This window comes from Plasmodium gonderi, assembly GCF_002157705.1.
Source record: "Plasmodium gonderi DNA, contig: Chr06, whole genome shotgun sequence".
NCBI lineage: Eukaryota > Apicomplexa > Aconoidasida > Haemosporida > Plasmodiidae > Plasmodium > Plasmodium gonderi.
In genome coordinates, this window is record NW_021628931.1 from 1,030,721 (window position 1) to 1,049,416 (window position 18,696).

The 18,696-nt window shown below is 28.3% G+C and overlaps 4 protein-coding genes across 4 annotated transcripts; 2 read left to right on the forward strand and 2 right to left on the reverse strand.

Moving 5' to 3' along the window:
* Nucleotides 1-630: 630 nt before the first annotated feature.
* Nucleotides 631-1,536, reverse strand: PGO_062110 (ADP/ATP transporter on adenylate translocase; the record flags this gene model as incomplete). Its single annotated transcript, XM_028686854.1, has 1 exon — nt 631-1,536. One exon carries the CDS (start codon nt 1,534-1,536, stop codon nt 631-633), a length of 906 nt encoding a protein of 301 aa, XP_028542655.1.
* A 3,006-nt stretch (nt 1,537-4,542) lies between these two features.
* On the reverse strand, nt 4,543-7,722 carry PGO_062120 (hypothetical protein, conserved; the record flags this gene model as incomplete). The annotated part of the gene is made up of 1 exon (XM_028686855.1): nt 4,543-7,722. One exon carries the CDS (start codon nt 7,720-7,722, stop codon nt 4,543-4,545), a length of 3,180 nt encoding a protein of 1,059 aa, XP_028542656.1.
* A 2,707-nt stretch (nt 7,723-10,429) lies between these two features.
* Nucleotides 10,430-12,646, forward strand: PGO_062130 (dynamin protein; the record flags this gene model as incomplete). Its single annotated transcript, XM_028686856.1, has 1 exon — nt 10,430-12,646. One exon carries the CDS (start codon nt 10,430-10,432, stop codon nt 12,644-12,646), a length of 2,217 nt encoding a protein of 738 aa, XP_028542657.1.
* A 1,678-nt stretch (nt 12,647-14,324) lies between these two features.
* PGO_062140 (DNA repair helicase RAD25) lies at nt 14,325-17,756 on the forward strand (the record flags this gene model as incomplete). Its single annotated transcript, XM_028686857.1, has 3 exons — nt 14,325-14,455; nt 14,976-15,742; nt 16,012-17,756. The coding sequence occupies 3 exons, from the start codon at nt 14,325-14,327 to the stop codon at nt 17,754-17,756; spliced, it is 2,643 nt and encodes an 880-aa protein (XP_028542658.1).
* Nucleotides 17,757-18,696: the final 940 nt, after the last annotated feature.

An 18,696-nucleotide genomic window follows, 5' to 3' on the forward strand; every position in this document is an offset into this window, starting at 1 on the left:
TTAAAAAAAAATTATGAAGAAAAAAGGAAATGGAATGATATGTAGCACTCATCCACAAGGAAGGTAAGATTTGCTAACTTGTGATAAATGATCCTCAAAATGTGTAAAAACATAATGGGGTGTGTTGAGTATAAAAAACATTCCATATATATATAGAGATATATGGGTGCATACGCAAACAGTACACATAAGTATGTATTATGTATAGAATTTGGATACATGGAGGAACTGTGTAAAAAAAAAAAAAAGTAATAAAAATAAAAAAAAATAAATAGAACTTTGCTTGTGCATGTTACTTATATCTTGTAAGTTCATGGAGTGAATATGTAAAACGTTAAGTAAGCATTAGGTCAATATGAAAATTAGCACCCCATAATTTTGGAAAATTCCCTCAAAATGTGTATATACATAAATATATATGTACATATGTTTGGACAAAAAAGGAGACTGAAAGAGTCTTCCTTCTCTTCACATTTGCGATAATGCTTATATATAAAAATGCGTTCATGCGTGGGAAAAAAAAAAAAAAAAAAAAACTGAACACAGAGGTAGCATATGAATCAGACGTTTTTATTTCTTTTAGCATATCTGTCATTTTCATGTTATAAGTTTGCATGTAAACATTCATTGTTATAATAACTTTTGCAATTCATCGTAAAAAACAAGGACAAGAGCTCCTCCAGCCCCTCTAATGACATTGGCCCAAGCTCCCTTAAAAAATCCCGCAAGTCCTTCATTTTTCAATATTTTAAACCAACAGTCAATAGTGTTTTTATATTGAATTTCTTCTTTTGCTTTTCTTCCTGACATCATCATCATTCTTCTTCTAACCGTATCAAACGGATATGAAATGAGGCCAGCTAATATAGTAACTGATTGGGCAACAGCCCATTTCAAAACTATATGTGTATTTTTATCATTATTAAATAAAAGGGCCTTGGCACTATCATATAATCCAAAATATGAACCTCTATACACAATTATACCTGTGACAGAAACACCAAAACCACTATACAGTGACAATAAACCGGTTTGTTTATATATTTTTGTTAAACAATCAAATAATCCAGTAAATTGTCTGTCTTTTCCTTTTCCTATATCTGATGCTAATCTTGTTCTTGCGAAATCTAATGGGTATACAATTAAGAGCGATATAGCACCTGCTGTTGCACCTGATAAAATATTAACACAAAAAAACTTGGTGAACTCTGTATTCTGATCATATCTGGGAAAAATATTTTTAAAATAATCTTTAAAGGCAAAATTAAAAGCTTGAGTTGGGAAATAACGAATAATGTTAGCTGTATTTCCTCTCCAGAATGACATAACTCCTTGTTCTTGTGATACTCTTTTAAAGCAGTTTATTAATCCTGAATATCTTTCAACTTGACCCGATTTTATTTCTGGTATTGAATCTTGTGTTTGAATAAGCATTTTAACTCTCTCTATTGGAGCAACTACTGTTTTTGATATGGCCGCAGAAACACCTCCCATAAGGAAGTCAGCCGCAAAGTTGGTTTTTATATCTCCACTCATTTTGAAAAACAGGATATATTATGTATGTGCTTGTGTCGAAGAAAATTGTTGGGAGTATGGCAGTGAGCTATGGTACAACTCTATTACACGCACAAGTTGTACTAATTAAGTGCTACTTCTATATACACTCAATTGATCAATTTCTTTTTACGTATGCTGATATGTTTGCATATATAGGATATTTTTTATTTACACATACACACACGCACAAGAACAAGCACAAGTAATTTTGTGGGGATAGCACAACTATACATCCATAAAATGAGCGATGGAAATCGAAAGAAATGTATAAATGTTTGAACAATTATTAATGAAATGTCAAGAGAGTAAAATAGCAAATAAAGTGTATATTTTAACAAAACATATCTTTGGCACAATTTCTTAATAAAGCATTGCTTTAAGTTTTCCCTTTTATCTTCATGTTATTTCAAAAAAAATTATGACATTTTATTTATAGACTTCAATGTTGGTACTGGTTTTTTCTACAAGGTCGGAAAAATGCACATTGTTTTTGAAGGTGGTGTTAAAAAAAAAAAAAAAAATCCAAATAATAAAAGATGAATTAATATGTAGTAGTGTATATATATGTGCTCTTCAAAACTACACAGAAAAGCTTGATGAAAATAAGTGAATTAAACGATTAAACATTTTATAAATATTGTGTAAAAAGAAAAAAGAAAAAAAGGAAAAAAAAGTTCTTATTGCTCAGTTGCTTATTAGAAATGTTGTAAATTAGTGGAACAATTTTTTGTGCTTAAAAATGTATATTATATGTTAGTTCATTTATTTTACTTACCAAATATTTTTCCCCCGGTAATTATGTATGTGTGACATTGTATATATTGTATATTGATAAATGTGTTTATATATAGATACGTGTTATTATTTGTTTAAATATGTCGATGCATGTGGATAATTCTTATGTTGTTTCTTCCCTATTTTTATATGTATTCGTACTTAAGGAGTTCTGAATACACTTTGGTTAACTTATTTTTTAGTTTTTATTTTTGTGGATTTGCCTTTCATGGTTTAATTGCTTTGCCATAAGGAAATATATTCATAATACTTTTTTTTTTATTTATATATATATATTTTTTTTTTTTCTCTCAATCTTTTTTTAATTTTCTTTATTTTTTCCCCCTCCTTTACAATTGTTTAATTTTTATTGTGACTATATTTTTTTATTACTCTATTTTATTTTATTTTATTTTGTTTTATTCTTTTTTATTTTATTTTATTTTATTTTTTTTAGCCTTTTAAAATTGAGTTATGTACTTTTAATTTTTCAAATATTTAATATTCCTTCATTATTAACCTTTTCCCTGAGAAATTTAATATATTCCCTAAAAATAAGTTTTTTTTTTTTTTTTTTTTTTTAACGTCACATTATTTTGGTATCTTTCTACAATTCTACGCTTACTTATTTTTATTATTTGTTGATTATTTTGCTTTATTTTATTAATTCATCTTTGTAGATACAAAGAAAATATTATATGCACCACCCTCAAATATGTGTACACGTCCGTTAACAACATTTATATACGTTAAATATGATAATCTATAAAAGCATAATATTATATATGTATATATTAACGCTATGTGAATAACGAAAAATACTAAACCCACTGACATTATCCCATACATTTTGAGAATTTTTTTTTGGCTCAACGACCTTATTAATGTTACCTACATTAAGGCGCTTTATTATTTCACAATTTATGAATTCATAAATTTACTTTTATTTTCTCACATTTGTTGCGAATTTGTAACGTGGGGGTATACCTTTGTTAATTCCATATTGGTATAAGGGTACTTCTTCAGCCTCGCTGGTAGTGTGCATGAATACATATAAATGTATACATACATAACGTAAAAAGTTCTGTGTACGCTTTGCCTATTAGGCATATCTATATATATACACTAGCAGACTTAAATATTAGGAAATTACACCACAAACCATTTAAACACATGTTTAATTCTGAGGGAATACAAAATAAATGGAAAAAAAAAAAATTGCGTTGCATAAAAATGCTAAGCGCAAATTAGAATTTTTAATTTGAATGAATAACAACCCATATCTGTATAATTCAAAATTGAATGCACTTTTAGCTTCTTTGGAACTTTTTTTCATTTTATTTTTTTCCTTATTTTTATATTTGTGACAAAATTCAATTTCGTTAAAGAAATTCCCTGATACTCCACCTGTTAATCTCTTATTCCATTTATTTCCACTTCGAAAGTTTTGGAAAATTTGTATTTGTTGCGGAATTTTTCTTGGATAAACCCTTTTTTTAAAAGAGGTAGGAAAAAAAAAAAAAAAATGTAATACTTTGCGTAAAGTTTACAGGAAAGTATGGCATCACTTGCGTATGAGAGAATATACACCACACACGCAAACGCAGTTATGTGTATACACATGGATGCATATATTTAGTTCTATAAAATAAGGGATAAAACTACACTGGGTTCATTTCCCGCAAACACAAAGTAATTAAGGTGGTAAAGAAACAAATATGACGAGGAGACATATAATATAAAAGGAAATTTTCTTTAAAAAATAGAATAAATAACTGAACCGTTGAGGTGAGGTGGGGATATGTTGCGTATGTATCAAGTTCAGCAAGAAGGCAGTGGATCAATCAAACATAGAGCTAATCAGGCAAAAAATTAACAAACAAAGTGCTAATAAAACAATGGAAAGAATGAATTAATGAACATACGTATGCATGTTCATAACTAAACAGAGAATGCAAAAATAAACAGCTTGATTTTCGAATTAATCGAATCACCCATATAATGTGTGTATTTACAAAATAAAGAAAAGTACTTTCAACATAAATATGATGCCCAGCACAAATTTCAAACTGTAATTTTTACATAAAAAACAATAACTCATAATTAATGCTGAAAATTCTCTTAATTAATCTTCAAATAAGGATATCGACCTTTTTTTTTTTTTTTTTTTTTTTTTTTTTCAACCCCAATGTGCTGCCTATTTTTGCATTTCTACTGAAACGGTTTAAACACATAAGCAATGTGAAATGAATTAATAAACATATTTTTTTTCAATTTTATAATTAAATTATCATTATTGTGCAGGAGAAATGAATCAGCATAATTGTGGCATATATTTTGGCTCTTATAATTAACTAAAAATTCATCCTTTTTTTTTGCGAAAAATGTGTAAATAAAAAAATCTTCGTAACATATTTTGATTACATTAAAAAGTATTTCTTCAAACTCAGGGAAATATTTGCTCATGTCATTGTTGTAAATTTTGAGAGCTGCAGCATGGTCTATTTTTAATTTTTTTTCTACTTCGTTTGAATGCATGATTGATCCTAAATTCATTGTGTAATTTTTAATTTTCTTTATGTTCAGCTGCTTTGCATATTTTTGATGGTCAAACAATGAAATGTTGGTTTTTAGAAAGTAACTTAGACAATCATTCTGTAATCTGATGTATATATTACTAAAAATTATTTCCAATTTGCATTTGCTTAATTGGTTGTTTTGATATTTTAAGTTTTTGTTTTTTTTCTCCTCCTTTATCAGAAAGTTCCTCTTTTTAAAAACCAAAGGCTTTTTCTCGTACATATCTGACAATAACAATAAAAGAAAAATTTTCAATTCCGCAATATTTATGTCTGTACTGAAATCTAAATTGTTATGATTACAATTGGTGAAAAAAGGAATAAAATTGTCGTTCTTATTTTTGTGGTTCACCACTTTGGGTGTTATGGTGTTAATTTGATCCATATGGTTTAGCACTGTATATTTCTGTTTATCGGAACTGCACAAAATATCCTCAAAGGTTTTTTGACAAAACTGGAAAAATGCCTCATTCAGGATTAACTCTGGAGTTACAAATATTTGTAATGATATGATCAGTTTCTCCTTTACACCTAGCAGATGTTCATTCTGCTTCATTACTTGAACCAACTTGTCCAAAATATGATCTTTTTTTTGTAATGTTTTAGATGCGTAAATTGATAAAATGTGAAAACTGCAAAAAAAGAAATGCGGATCTTTTATTTTTGATAGGACTTTCTCTATGATAGTGTTAAAAAAAAAAGTACTTATTTCATAATTTTTACTTTTTAAAAAGTATAAAATGGAAAGTAATGATTTTATATCCACCGTATTAAAATTATTCAGTATGTCTATGCATATATCTTGGACTACATTATTATCAAGCAATATGTTAAAATAAGAGGAAGAACAAAAAATTGAAATTAAGCTTATATAACTATATTTTTTTAATCTCGTCTGTATTTTTAAATATAGCGATTTTAAGAAGTTATGTATTTCAGTATGTTGTGCTGAATTTGTTTGACCATATTTACATAAACATACAAAAATGTCCGTAACATCTTTTTCGTTATAATGATTTTTATCAAATAATATTTTTAAATTGGTTAGTATTTTTTTAAATAATTTCTCATCAAGTAAATTTAAATTTACTAAACAATCTAGAATGATACAACAATTATACACATTCAATAATTTTATATTATTCTCTGATTCGTATTTTATATATTCATATATGTTGTAGTAATTTTTTATTCTTAATTTATTTATGTTATACACAAGAAAACAAAAATCTTTTTTTTTTAACTTAACGAGATGTTCCTTCTCCAATATGTATGTATTATCCTTTTTTGAAAAATGTTCGATGAGAATTTTTTTTTTTTTTACCATATCCATATGATAACTGTAATGTGATGAGCTATTTGTTATGCCTATATTTGTCCCTTGGTTCGTGGTACTGTTTTTACTCTCTTGAAAATAAACAGGTGAATATCCAATTATATCATCACAAAGAGCATAGCAGTCCGTCCAACAATAATCATCTCCACTTAACACTGATCCTTTTGTTTTGATTCTTTTTTCATATTTCAAATTTAAATTTAAGACCACAGAAAGAATAACTTCCTTGAACATTTTTTCATCCTTAAAATTGGTCCTCTGGAATACATGCATTAGCATGTTTAGGGAGCAAATGTCTAGAATATGTATATTTCGCAGCTTATATAAATTTTGGCATAACCCATTTTCTGGGTTCAGCAATACTTTTTGCACTTTTCGCAATACACATTTATCTATATTTCCTCTCACCCTTGTGTAACTATGCATGAACAAAATTAAGTGATCAAAATTTATTTTGTAGAAGAATAGGAAATACAGAAAAAGTTTATACATAACTTTTTTTAATTCTTCCACATTTTGTAAGTGCTCCAGATTGTTTAACTTAGAATATGTATTACATATTAACGTTAGGTCTAGGAAGTTCAAATGATTTTTCTTGTTTCTAAAAAGAGAACTAATATTTTTATAATTTTGTTTATCAATTAGGTTTTTCCATGTTATTTTCTCTTTTTCCTTACTCATATTACTACTCTTATTAATAGCATAATCATCAGTTTGAAAATTACATAGTGACTCTTGATATGTCAAATTGTTATCCTGACTAAGATTTAAGAGCTCCGATTCATTGTATGCGAGGCAATTATGTCCTTCGAAGTGTTCACTCGTTTTTTTCTGTATTCCCTTTTTTCTTCTCGTAAGAGAAATAAAATATTTCTGACAATTTAATATGAATATTAGGTTATCTGTATATTCGTTTAAAAATGTCAAATTGATGTATTTGTACGAATTGGAAATACTATAAAAGGTGAGAATTATCTGTTTCAAGTTCATCTGGAAAATGAAATTTATATTTTCCGTATTAGCTATGCGTTTCCAAAAGCTGTTACTGTGTACTTTTTTTTTACTTAACAGGTGAACTATTATGGAAAAATCTTTTTCATTAAGTTGTTTCATTTTCAGCAGATGTAAAAAGTTCTCGTTGAATTTGTACATGCTACACAAATCATCTTTTTTGCAAAATTTTCTTATCTGCTTGACTAGTTCGGATTGTCCACACGAATTTTCTACGTTCACAGCTTTGGCAGTTGTATCTTTGCTTTTTACATTTGTGGTTAAAGTCATTGCAGTTCCTTTTTTGATTATATCCTGGCTTTCCCAAAATGCTTTCCCACTGATTTGTTCGCATTTTACAATGGCATTTTCTATATTCGTCAATTTACTCCATACTGCTGTTCCATAAAGCCTTACTTTTACGCTTCTCTGGTTTAATAACTGCTTTGTTAGACATACAATTTTGCATTTTTGTAAATTCTTCATCTAATGGATCTGTTATGGGCATTAGAACCGTTCGAGAAATATAGACCATTTTTTGGTCTTTTTTTTTTTTGTGTAAAAAAAGGGTAAAGTTGACTTCAATGAAGAATTATGTAATCAAATTGAAAACGTGCTGCAATCTCATATACTTCTGTCTGTACATGTGACCATTTTATGCTAAACCTATTTGGGATACATACCATTTTTATTTCCTTTTGTTGTGACTTTTTGTTTTCTTTCTTCCATCCTAGAAAAGCTCTTCCCTCCTTCCTAACCCTTTTTGTAACCTAGGAAGGACGTGTTTCTTTGAAGTATTTTCTTTTGTAATTACTGATTTCCTTCTTTACATTTTTTTAGCATTGCAGTTAGAAATATACAGAAATGTATAAAATCGTGAACAAAAAGTTTCTTTTAGCTTTTTGCTTTTATATCAAGTATGTTTTTTCTTTTTGAAAAAAGCTAAAGCAATGCACTTTTTTTTTTTTGACTAGGAATGTTGTTCCTTTGCTACCTATTTTGAATATTCAATTTTTTTAACTTTCTTTAAATGTTACATTTTATTTTATTTTTGTTTTTTATGGTATCACACAATCGTTATGTTATCTATGCATACATAGGCATCGAGCGAACATGTTTGAAAAAAAAAAAAAAAATTGCAGTGTTGTCACAGGCTATTATGTGAATTTGTGCAGATAAAATAAACATCACATTTTATTTTCCCAATTTTTAATACATACAAAAAATTATGTTTATGTAGTAAAGGTTGACAATAATTTCCTCTTTTTTTTTTTTTTTTTTTTTTTTGGTTTTCTTAATATGTGAAAAGTTTAAATTAATATCTGGAAAAGTGTTTCACATTATAGTATAGTGTAATGAATTTTTTTTTTTTTCTTTCTTTTTTTTTTTTTTTTTTTTTTTTTTTTTTTTTTTTTTTTTTTTTTTTTTTTTTTTTTTTTTTTTATTTTTTTTTTTTTTTTTTTTTTTTTTTTTTTTACACCTTCATTTCTTCATTGTTAAAAATGAAGAGTAAAACATAAAGGAGTAAATTTTTTTTATTTGTAAACGCTGATTGACTTTAATTAAGTATTCTAACATGTATTTATGAATGTGTAAGGAAAAATATTCATAGATATGCATAAATAGGCATTAAACATAAATTACTGTTATTCACGAGTTACACATGCATAATACAAGTCAGAATATAAATGTTTAAGACATTTCCATTTTGTTTTTAACACCTTCTATTTTCCAGAATTCTTTGCCATTTTATATGATGGAAGAAGTGTTTTGTTTTTTCGTTTTTTTTTTCATAAATTGGAAAAGCACGATTTGAGAGAATTTCACGTAAACTTTAAAAAGTCGAACAGTGTACACCACTCCAATTATGTGCAAGAAATAAATCGGTAAAAGTGTATACGTATAGGAATATACATATGCATAAATATATATACACACATATGCGTTTACATATTTGTTCATGTACCTGTTTGTGAGTTGTAGGAGGAAAAAGGAGAAAAAATGTCACCAATGAAAAGCACATTTGGCATATACAGTGGCGCTGCATATGAGTATTTTCCACTTTCATTTCGACTGAATTGGTGACACCACACACGTACATACGTACATATATTTATATATATATATATATTTTGCTTCTTCTGACATTAGTTGTGTATATTACAATTAGCGAAAATAGATATTCTCCATATCTTGTAAAATAGCAGAGGGATTTTTTTTTTTTTTAGTATTATAGAGATAAAACTATTAAAGGATGGTTTATTTTTATTGCTTAATATTCAAAATTAACAAAAGAAAGGGAATTTAAAGTTTTCTCTTTTTACCACATGGATACATACATATATGTGTGTAATCTGTATTAATTTTCGAAGACTTTCCAGAAAATACACCATACACATTTAGATGCCAATTTTTGATACATATTTTGTATTTTATTTTCTGGTCGTGCGTATATGCCTAAGAGTTTTATCTCCTTTTGTTTCATATTTCTCTATTCTTATTTTTCTACTTATTTAATTTCTTAATTATTCCTTTTTTTTTTTTTTTTTTTGTTCTTTAACCTCATTCGTGTGGTTTTGCCACTTTTTCAATTTATCTTTCCTACGAATATTTTTCAATATACATATGTTCACGAATGTGTGTTTGTTATTTGAGTATAGTTCCTATCATCCGTGTAGAGGCTTTTCTATATGCTTGTTTCTTTGCTCTAGCCGAATGTATATACCCCGTTACTTTTTTAATATATACATGTGTGTTTAAATTATTGTGCTCATATGAGAATAAATCTACTCAACCGTCCCTCCTCCTATTCATGTCTTATTAATGGTCATTTGTAAATCCATTTTATATATTTATATTACAAGCAAATATACTTTTATTTTATATCTAGTGTTTGTAACAAATTTGACATGATCAAATTATTTTTCTCCCTAATAACTGAAAAGCTGAAAAAATAGCAAAAGTTCGATAAAGACAATTTTATATAGTTCAGTTAATATATAGGAAGTACCAACGTTTGTCTTCCATATAAGGTGGAAGCGAAACAAGACAGGAAATTTTCATACGTATGTATATATGTATATTAAATCGTACCTATATATAAAAGTAGTGTGGCACAGACAGAGGTGTATCTCCTCCGCACCCCGTCAAAGCTTACATAAAAATATACATGTACTTGGACGAAGAAAACAAAATGGATAAGTTAGTCCCAATAGTAAACAAATTACAAAATGTGTTGTCTTCTTTTATTAGCAGTGAAACTCTTAGCTTGCCACACATTGCAGTAGTAGGTGCCCAATCTGTAGGAAAGACGTCTCTACTGGAATCATTAGTTGGATTAAGTTTTATGCCAAAGGGGGAAGATATTGTAACTAGAACCCCAATAATTATACAATTAACAAATTCTAAGCAAGAAGAATGCTATTGCACTTTAACGTATACCGATTATGATAATAATCGAGTAGAAAAACATATAGAGGATTTTTCTATTTTAAACGATATATTAATAGATGTGACTGAAGAAATTACCGGGGGGAATAAATGTATTAAGGAAACTCCAATAATTATTGAAATACGCAAAAGTGACGTTTTAGACTTAACCTTAATTGATTTACCAGGATTAACAAAAGTACCTGTAGGAAATCAACCCCAAAATGTAGAAGAACAAATTGTGAATTTAGTAAATAAATATATAAAGAATCCAAATTGCATAATTTTAGCTGTTTCATGTGCTAATATCGATTTGGCAAATTCAGATAGTTTGAAAATGGCTAGGAGTGTAGACCCTAAACATGAAAGAACCATAGGAGTTATAACAAAGTGTGATATGGTGGAAAAACCAGAAATATGGAAGAAAATGATAAGTGGCTCTTTATATCCATTAAAAAAAGGGTTTGTAGCCGTTGTTTGTAGAAGTCAGAAAGATGTTGAAGATAATACGAGCATTGAAGATTCGTTAAGGAAAGAAGAAGAATATTTTAATCAATGTATAGATCTTACGAATCAAGTGGAATGTATTATGGAATGTGGAATAAAAAATTTAGCCAAAAAATTAAATAATATTCTTATTGAACATATTAAAAATACTGTACCATTTTTAAAACCCAAAATAGATGCTTTAAAAAGTATAGAAGAAGAAAAATTATTAGAATTAGGAGAACCTATGGATAACATGAATCGTTCTGAATATTTAGCAGTTCTAGTTAATTATATAACAAAATTTTCACAACAGTATCAAGATATAATTGATGGAAAAGTATTCTATAAAGATCGAGTAGATGAACTAAAAGGAGGAGCAAGAATTCATTACATTTTTAATGATTGGTATATAAAATCGTTAAATGATTTTTCTCCTCTAGAATTATTAACAGATGAAGAAATAAGAATAGCTATCCGAAATTCTAGTGGACCAAGAGGTGCACTATTTGTCCCAGAAAGTGCATTTGAAACTTTAATAAAAAAATTAATAAACTGCTTGAAAGAGCCATCACTACGTTGTGCAGATCAGGTATATGAAGAACTCATAAAAATTGTTGATAACTGTAGGATAGCTGATATGGAGAGATTTACTAATTTAAAAAGTGCAATAAATGAACAGGTTAAAATACTGTTAAAAGATTGCTTACAACCAACAAAAGAAATGATTAAAAACTTAATGTTAATTGAATTATCTTATATTAATACTAGTCATCCCGATTTCTTAAATGAACAGTTTATGAGAAATGTATATGACAAAGACAACGAATACGTAGAAGAATTGGATCATGTTGGTCATACACCGAGTAATAAACTCCCGCACCCGAAAAGAGACTTTCAAGAAAACTACACATCTATGGGTAGTAATAGTAACAACATGAATTGTTCTACCATTCATCATCATCACCAACACCATCAACACCATCAGCAGCATCAGCAGCATCATCAAAATCATCAAAATCATCAAAATCAACATTGTCACACCTATAAGGAAGATACAAAACTGTGGAAAAATAGAGAAGATATAAAATCATTCAAAAACAAGGAAGGAACAAAAATAACAAATATTCATAACAGTAGAGAAAATGTTTTCATTTTGCCAGTTATTCCTGAAAAAATTATACCAGAGTATTCATCTTCATCGAAGGAAATAATAGAAATCGATCTAATAAAATCTTTAATTAATAACTACTTTAACATTGTTCGAAAACATATAGCCGATGCCGTCCCCAAAGCCATTATGCACTTTATGGTTAATACATCTAGGAAGACAATGCAGAAGGTGCTGATTTCCAACCTGCACAATAGTGAACTTTTTAACTTATTTAATGAATGTTCATCTATTAAAGTGAAAAGAAGCAATTGCAAAAAAAATTTGGAATCCCTAAACCAGGCTATCAAAATGTTGGCAGAGATTAGGAATCAGGAACTTTAGGGTTTTGTCTAGGATACAATCGCATGCGTTAGCCAATACATGTACCTATGGCCATTCATGCCTGCTTAAGTGTTTTTATGTCTATTATTATGTATTGCAATGAGGAAATGCATGTAAATGAAAACGTGTGCATGAGAAAAATCCTCAACCCCCCCGGGAAAAAAACAAAACAAAATAAAACTCTAAAAGAATTCCAAAAAAAAACCCAATGGAAAATATTTACCATTTTTGTGTAGTCTCCTCGCCTTGACAAAAATCTACCGCATACATTTGTGAGCACATGTAAAACTTGCAATTACGCGGACTGAACTTCATAAGTGGGGTACACGAAAATATGATGTTATTTTTGACTTTATACAAATGTTGCATATTTGTCTTTTGCATATGTATGTATAAGCACGGTGTGTACATGGCCGTGTTCTGTGCATAATTTATACATTTACACATGTGCACTTCCCCTATATATATGCTATTTTTTAAGTCTTAAAATGAAAACATTTGTAACATAATGCGCGGAGCGAAAATTGTGCATATGTATACATACATGTATATAAAGATGTATATGCACACGAATTTGCGTCCGTTGCGTACTAATATGTTAATTATGTGTGAATAACACGTTAGCCACATTTGAAATATACATTATATCACATTTATAGTTCCACTTTTTATATCCCCCACCTTGTGTTTTCATATAATCACCAATTTTTTTTTTTTTGATATACACAAGAAAAAAAGAATTAAAAAAATGTTCAGTTTCTCATTCTTTTCTTTTCCCCTTTTTTTTTTTTTTTTTTTTAATTTAATAAAATTGTTTTATGAACATGTATATTCTTCTTTATGGATCATTCTGTATATACTCTTGGTAAGCAGAAAGGTACTTATATTTAGTTTTTTTTTTTTTTTTTTTTTTCTCTCTCTGTTCCATTTTTAAGGAAACTTACATTCTTTCTGTAAAATATTTTTGTAAAATTTATCTACAAAGAGTGCAAAATGAAATGGGACAAAATTTTATTAAGCACAATTGAAGGAAAAAAAAATAGAAACAACAAAGTAATGTAAAAAATAAAGGCATAAAATATTTCGACAGCGCACACTTACCATGTTATTTTAAAGCATACGCATAACATGTCCAACATATTCAAAGTATATACATTTAATTATTAAAATTAATATTTATTTCTTAATTTCCCTTTTCCATTTTAAAGTTGCTTGTTGTAAATTTGTTAACATCTTGAGAAGAGGAAAATTTGCACACAAATTAGATCATTATGTAGTTTTTAGCAGTCTGTTTAAGAGTTATTTTTCCGGGGGATTATTTCAAAATATCCCTGTATTTATTTATTATTTTTTTTTTTTTTTTTACGTTCCAAATAATTTATGCATAGCTTCATGAAGTTAAGCACTTGGTATAGTTATGTTGTGCTTGAAAAGTTCTGCTTTTGTTGTCGTGAATTTTTAAACACTTGACGAATTTTAATTTTTAGTTTATTCTATTTGATTTTAGCCTAGTAGGATAAATGTTGTTACTTGTTTTTCCTTTACCTCCCATCCATGTACCAATAAAATGAGGTATTCCCTCCCCCTAGGCACATTTCTGAATTAAGAAAATGAAATCATGGGGTTAGTTGAAAAACAAAAGTCCTGAACAAAATTGAAGTATTCAATAATTCAAAAGATGGAAGATCCTAATGACAACAAGGAACCTAATTCTCATAAAAGGAATTTTCGCAAAAGGGCAGACATTTTAAATGAGGATTATTATGCTAAATATGAAAAAAAGCGTAAACTAAAGGCAGCCAAGAAGATGTAAGTATTGGGAAAATATTCTGCATTGTCACCTTGTTTCACTGTTATCTAATTTGTTAGCATTTCTGCTTGTTTTCTTTTTCTTGAAGATTAATTTGATGAATATAACGATGATATGTTTTCCGGCATTTGCAAATGCCACTTACCTGTACATATGTTTAAGCCTTATATGATACGTACACACATACATGACATTTTGAATATCTTCACGAAGCATCACATAGAAAGTGTGCATATCTTTGTGGAAAACTGTATTCATCTGTTTTAACAACTGTGTACTGAAAAATGTGACATTCGGTCCTATATATGACCAGTTTGAATTTTAATTATGTATTTATTTTTTTTTTTATTTATTATTTGTTATTTTTTGGAAATTTCCATGTTGCAAACAATGCCCTTTTTCATATTTTTACATTTGCATTTTGCATTTTTATATTTCCCATACACACACACACCCTTCTTCCCCGTTTTGAACACATGTGGTATCATGTGGTATCATGTCGTATCCCTTTTCTCATAGAAACGAAGGTCAAGATGTGAAGTTCAGCCAAAATGTGAAAAGCAAACTTAGGGAATATTATGAAATGCGCTTTGATAAGAAAGTGATAAATCTTCCCTTCAGCACAGATTCAATAAATATACAACAAAGAGGATTTAATGATTACAGCAAAGATATGATATTAAAAAAGAATCATATGAACAAACCATTATGGATATGTTCAGATGGATTTATATATTTAGAAATGTTTAATATTTGTAGTAAACAAGCATCTGATTTTCTTATAACAATTGCTGAACCTATATGTAGACCAGAGTTAATTCATGAGTTTCAAGTAACAATATTTTCATTATATGCAGCTATATCTGTGGGAATTACCCTTGATGAATTATTAATAAACTTAGATAAATTTTCAAAAAATTCCCTGCCAGATGAATTAGTACATAATATTAAAAAAAGTGCTGAATCTTTTGGAAAGGCAAAATTAGTACTAAGGGAGAACAAATACTATATTGAAGCTACAAACAAATCGGAACTAGATTATTTGTTAAAAAATAATATTATAAAAAATGCAAGATTATATTCAAATGAAGACAATAATGAAGAACAAAAGAAGAATATCTTTACTATAAATAACAATTTTAAAGAAAATAAGCGTACTCAAAGTAGTACTGATAATACAGTAACTACTAACCAGTGGAATTTTGAAAACGAAACTTCCAAAGACAAGAAGTACGAGGACACGTACGTGACATATGAAGCCCCTGTATTGGACACAACACAGTTGGGTTATAAGAATTGCATATCATTTAGCTTATTTTGTGGCGTGTTTATTTGTGTGCTATTTAGAGATAAACTGTTTCTTGTTCTTTCAACACACATTCTTTGCATCTTTACATATGTTTAACTTAATATGAACGTTTTCTTGCATGTTCCAAGTTCTCAATATAACGTACATATGCAGTGTAAAAAAAAATAAATAAATAAAATAAGTAAAAAAAAATATTTTTTTCAACACATTTTACATTTTCCTACTTTTTGGTATATCCATGAACAGGATTCAAAATTAGTGAAAGCGAAAAGCAGCTAATGCTAGAGGAGAGAAAGAATGCAAACGAAAACACAAATGCAAATGCACGTTATTCAGAAGTGTACTCATTCGAAGTGAACTCTGACAAGATAGAGGAAGTAAAACAGGAAGCTCTTCAAACAATGCAAAGACCTTTATTAATGGAATACGATTTTAGAAGAGATAAAAAAAATCCAAATCTAATTTGTTCGTTAAAAAGCCATGTACAGATAAGATATTACCAAGAAAAGGCTTTAAGAAAAATGTTTAGTAATGGGAGAAGTAGATCAGGCATTATAGTTCTTCCTTGTGGTGTGGGTAAAACATTAACAGGAATTACAGCTGCTAGTACAATAAAAAAATCATCTTTATTTTTAACAACATCAGCTGTAGCTGTTGAACAATGGAAAAAGCAGTTTGAAGATTTTACAAATATTCATCCAAGACATATAAGAATATTAACATCAGATTATAAATTTGATTTATGGCCTATTAACGAAGCTGGTGTATTAATTTCGACATATACAATGTTGGCATATTCAGGAAAAAGAAGTGAACAAAGTTTGAAAATCGTAAATGATATAAGACGAAGAGAATGGGGATTATTAGTTTTCGATGAAGTGCAATTTGCACCCGCACCATCTTTTAGAAGAATAAATGAAATTGTAAAATCTCATTGCAAACTTGGTTTAACAGCAACATTGGTAAGAGAGGATTTGTTGATTCGAGATTTACAATGGATTATTGGACCTAAATTATATGAAGCTAATTGGGTAGAATTACAAAATAAAGGTTTTTTAGCAAAAGCTTTATGTAAAGAAATATGGTGTAGTATGCCAAGTTCTTTTTATAAATATTATTTGAAATCAAACAGTTTTATTAAGAGAAGATTATATACATGTAACCCTAGAAAATTAATGATGTGTGAATATTTAATTAAACATCATGAACAAAATAATGACAAAATTATTGTTTTTAGTGATAATATTTTTGCCTTATTACATATTGCAAAAACGTTAAACAAGCCTTTTATATATGGTAAACTTTCCCCAATTGAAAGAATAGCAATTATAAATAAATTCAAAAATGATCCTTCTATTAACACAATTTTGTTAAGTAAAGTTGGAGATAATGCAATTGACATACCCATAGCAAATGTCGTTATTCAAATATCTTTCAATTTCGCTTCTAGAAGGCAAGAAGCGCAACGGTTAGGAAGAATTATTAGACCAAAAAATAAAGGTAATGAAAAAAAAAATATTAATGACCCAGACTCCTTTTTTTATAGTCTCGTTAGCAAAGATACCATAGAAATGTGTTACTCAGATAAAAGACAAAGATTTCTCATAAATCAAGGATATGCTTACAATGTCCTTAGTGATAATATTGTTGATTTTAATAAATTAAATTTAGTGTACAAAAATAAAAAAATTCAAGAAAATTTGCTAAAGTGTATTTTAGCAAGTACAGATGATGGTAATAACGATGAAGATGATGATTTATTTGAGGATTCAAATTTTGAAAAAGAAAACCTTAAAATAGGAAATAAAGTTGATACGAATTCTTCACAAAATAAAAAAGATGATATGTTAAAGAAGGTAGATAATGGGGAAAGTTTGCTAAAATTATCAGCCAACGTAGATGTAACATTTAATGATAAAAAAAAGAGTTCACAGAAAAAATTTGCAGATAAGCATATTTTATTTAGAAAGTTTTTAAGTCAGAATAAATAGTTCTATTTAGGGGGTGGAAGATAGGAAGCTAGATTGGTTTATTTCTACCGGAGCATTCTTTCCTGTTACATGTGGTGCAGCATGGCTGCAAGAGTTCAGTTGATTGGTTGTCGAAAAAAAAAAGCCAAACATGTGCACGTACATATATATGCACTTATATACGTACGTGTGTATTTATATCCCCACCTACAGAAGCATTGTGCATAACCGTAGTTTTGTTTTTGTTTTTTCTCTGCGTTGATCAGCTATGTATGGGACCAGTTACACAACTGAATGCTATATGTTGCAATTGGAAACAAGTTATAATGACATGCTAACTTAACAAAAATGTAATTCTCTTTTATTGCTTCTATATATTCGGTATAATTTAAGTAAAATAAAAATGTGTAGACGTGCCCAATATAGTTAGGAGAATACCCATATATCAAAAGAACGTGAAAAAGTGACACAAATATATACGTCACACCTCAGAGACAATGGTATGTAAAATTGTCTTTTTTTTTTTTTTTTTTTTTTTAAATATATGACATTTTAAGTAATTTTAAAAAGGGTAATCATTTACGAGATAATCACTGGTATGATACTAGTAACGCATGGCACTTTTCGGGAGGAAGAATAATAGTAACACGAGCTGAAAAGAAAAAAATGATTAATGAAATAATATACTTGTACATAAGATATCTACCTATTTTATATATACTTTCCAGTTGTACTATCTGGTTCCATTTTTAAAAAACCAAAAAAAATATATTATTCATTAACCCGAACAGAGCGGATGAATTCGTATTTATAACAGATCATGTATTATTGTTTTTCTCGTTTTTTCACCCCTATTATCTATTAATCTGTTGTGTATGATGCATCTCCCCCTTTTTAAATTTCCCTAATTGTTCCATTTCTACACTTTTGAGTATTTGTAACAACCTGTTTACATGCATCA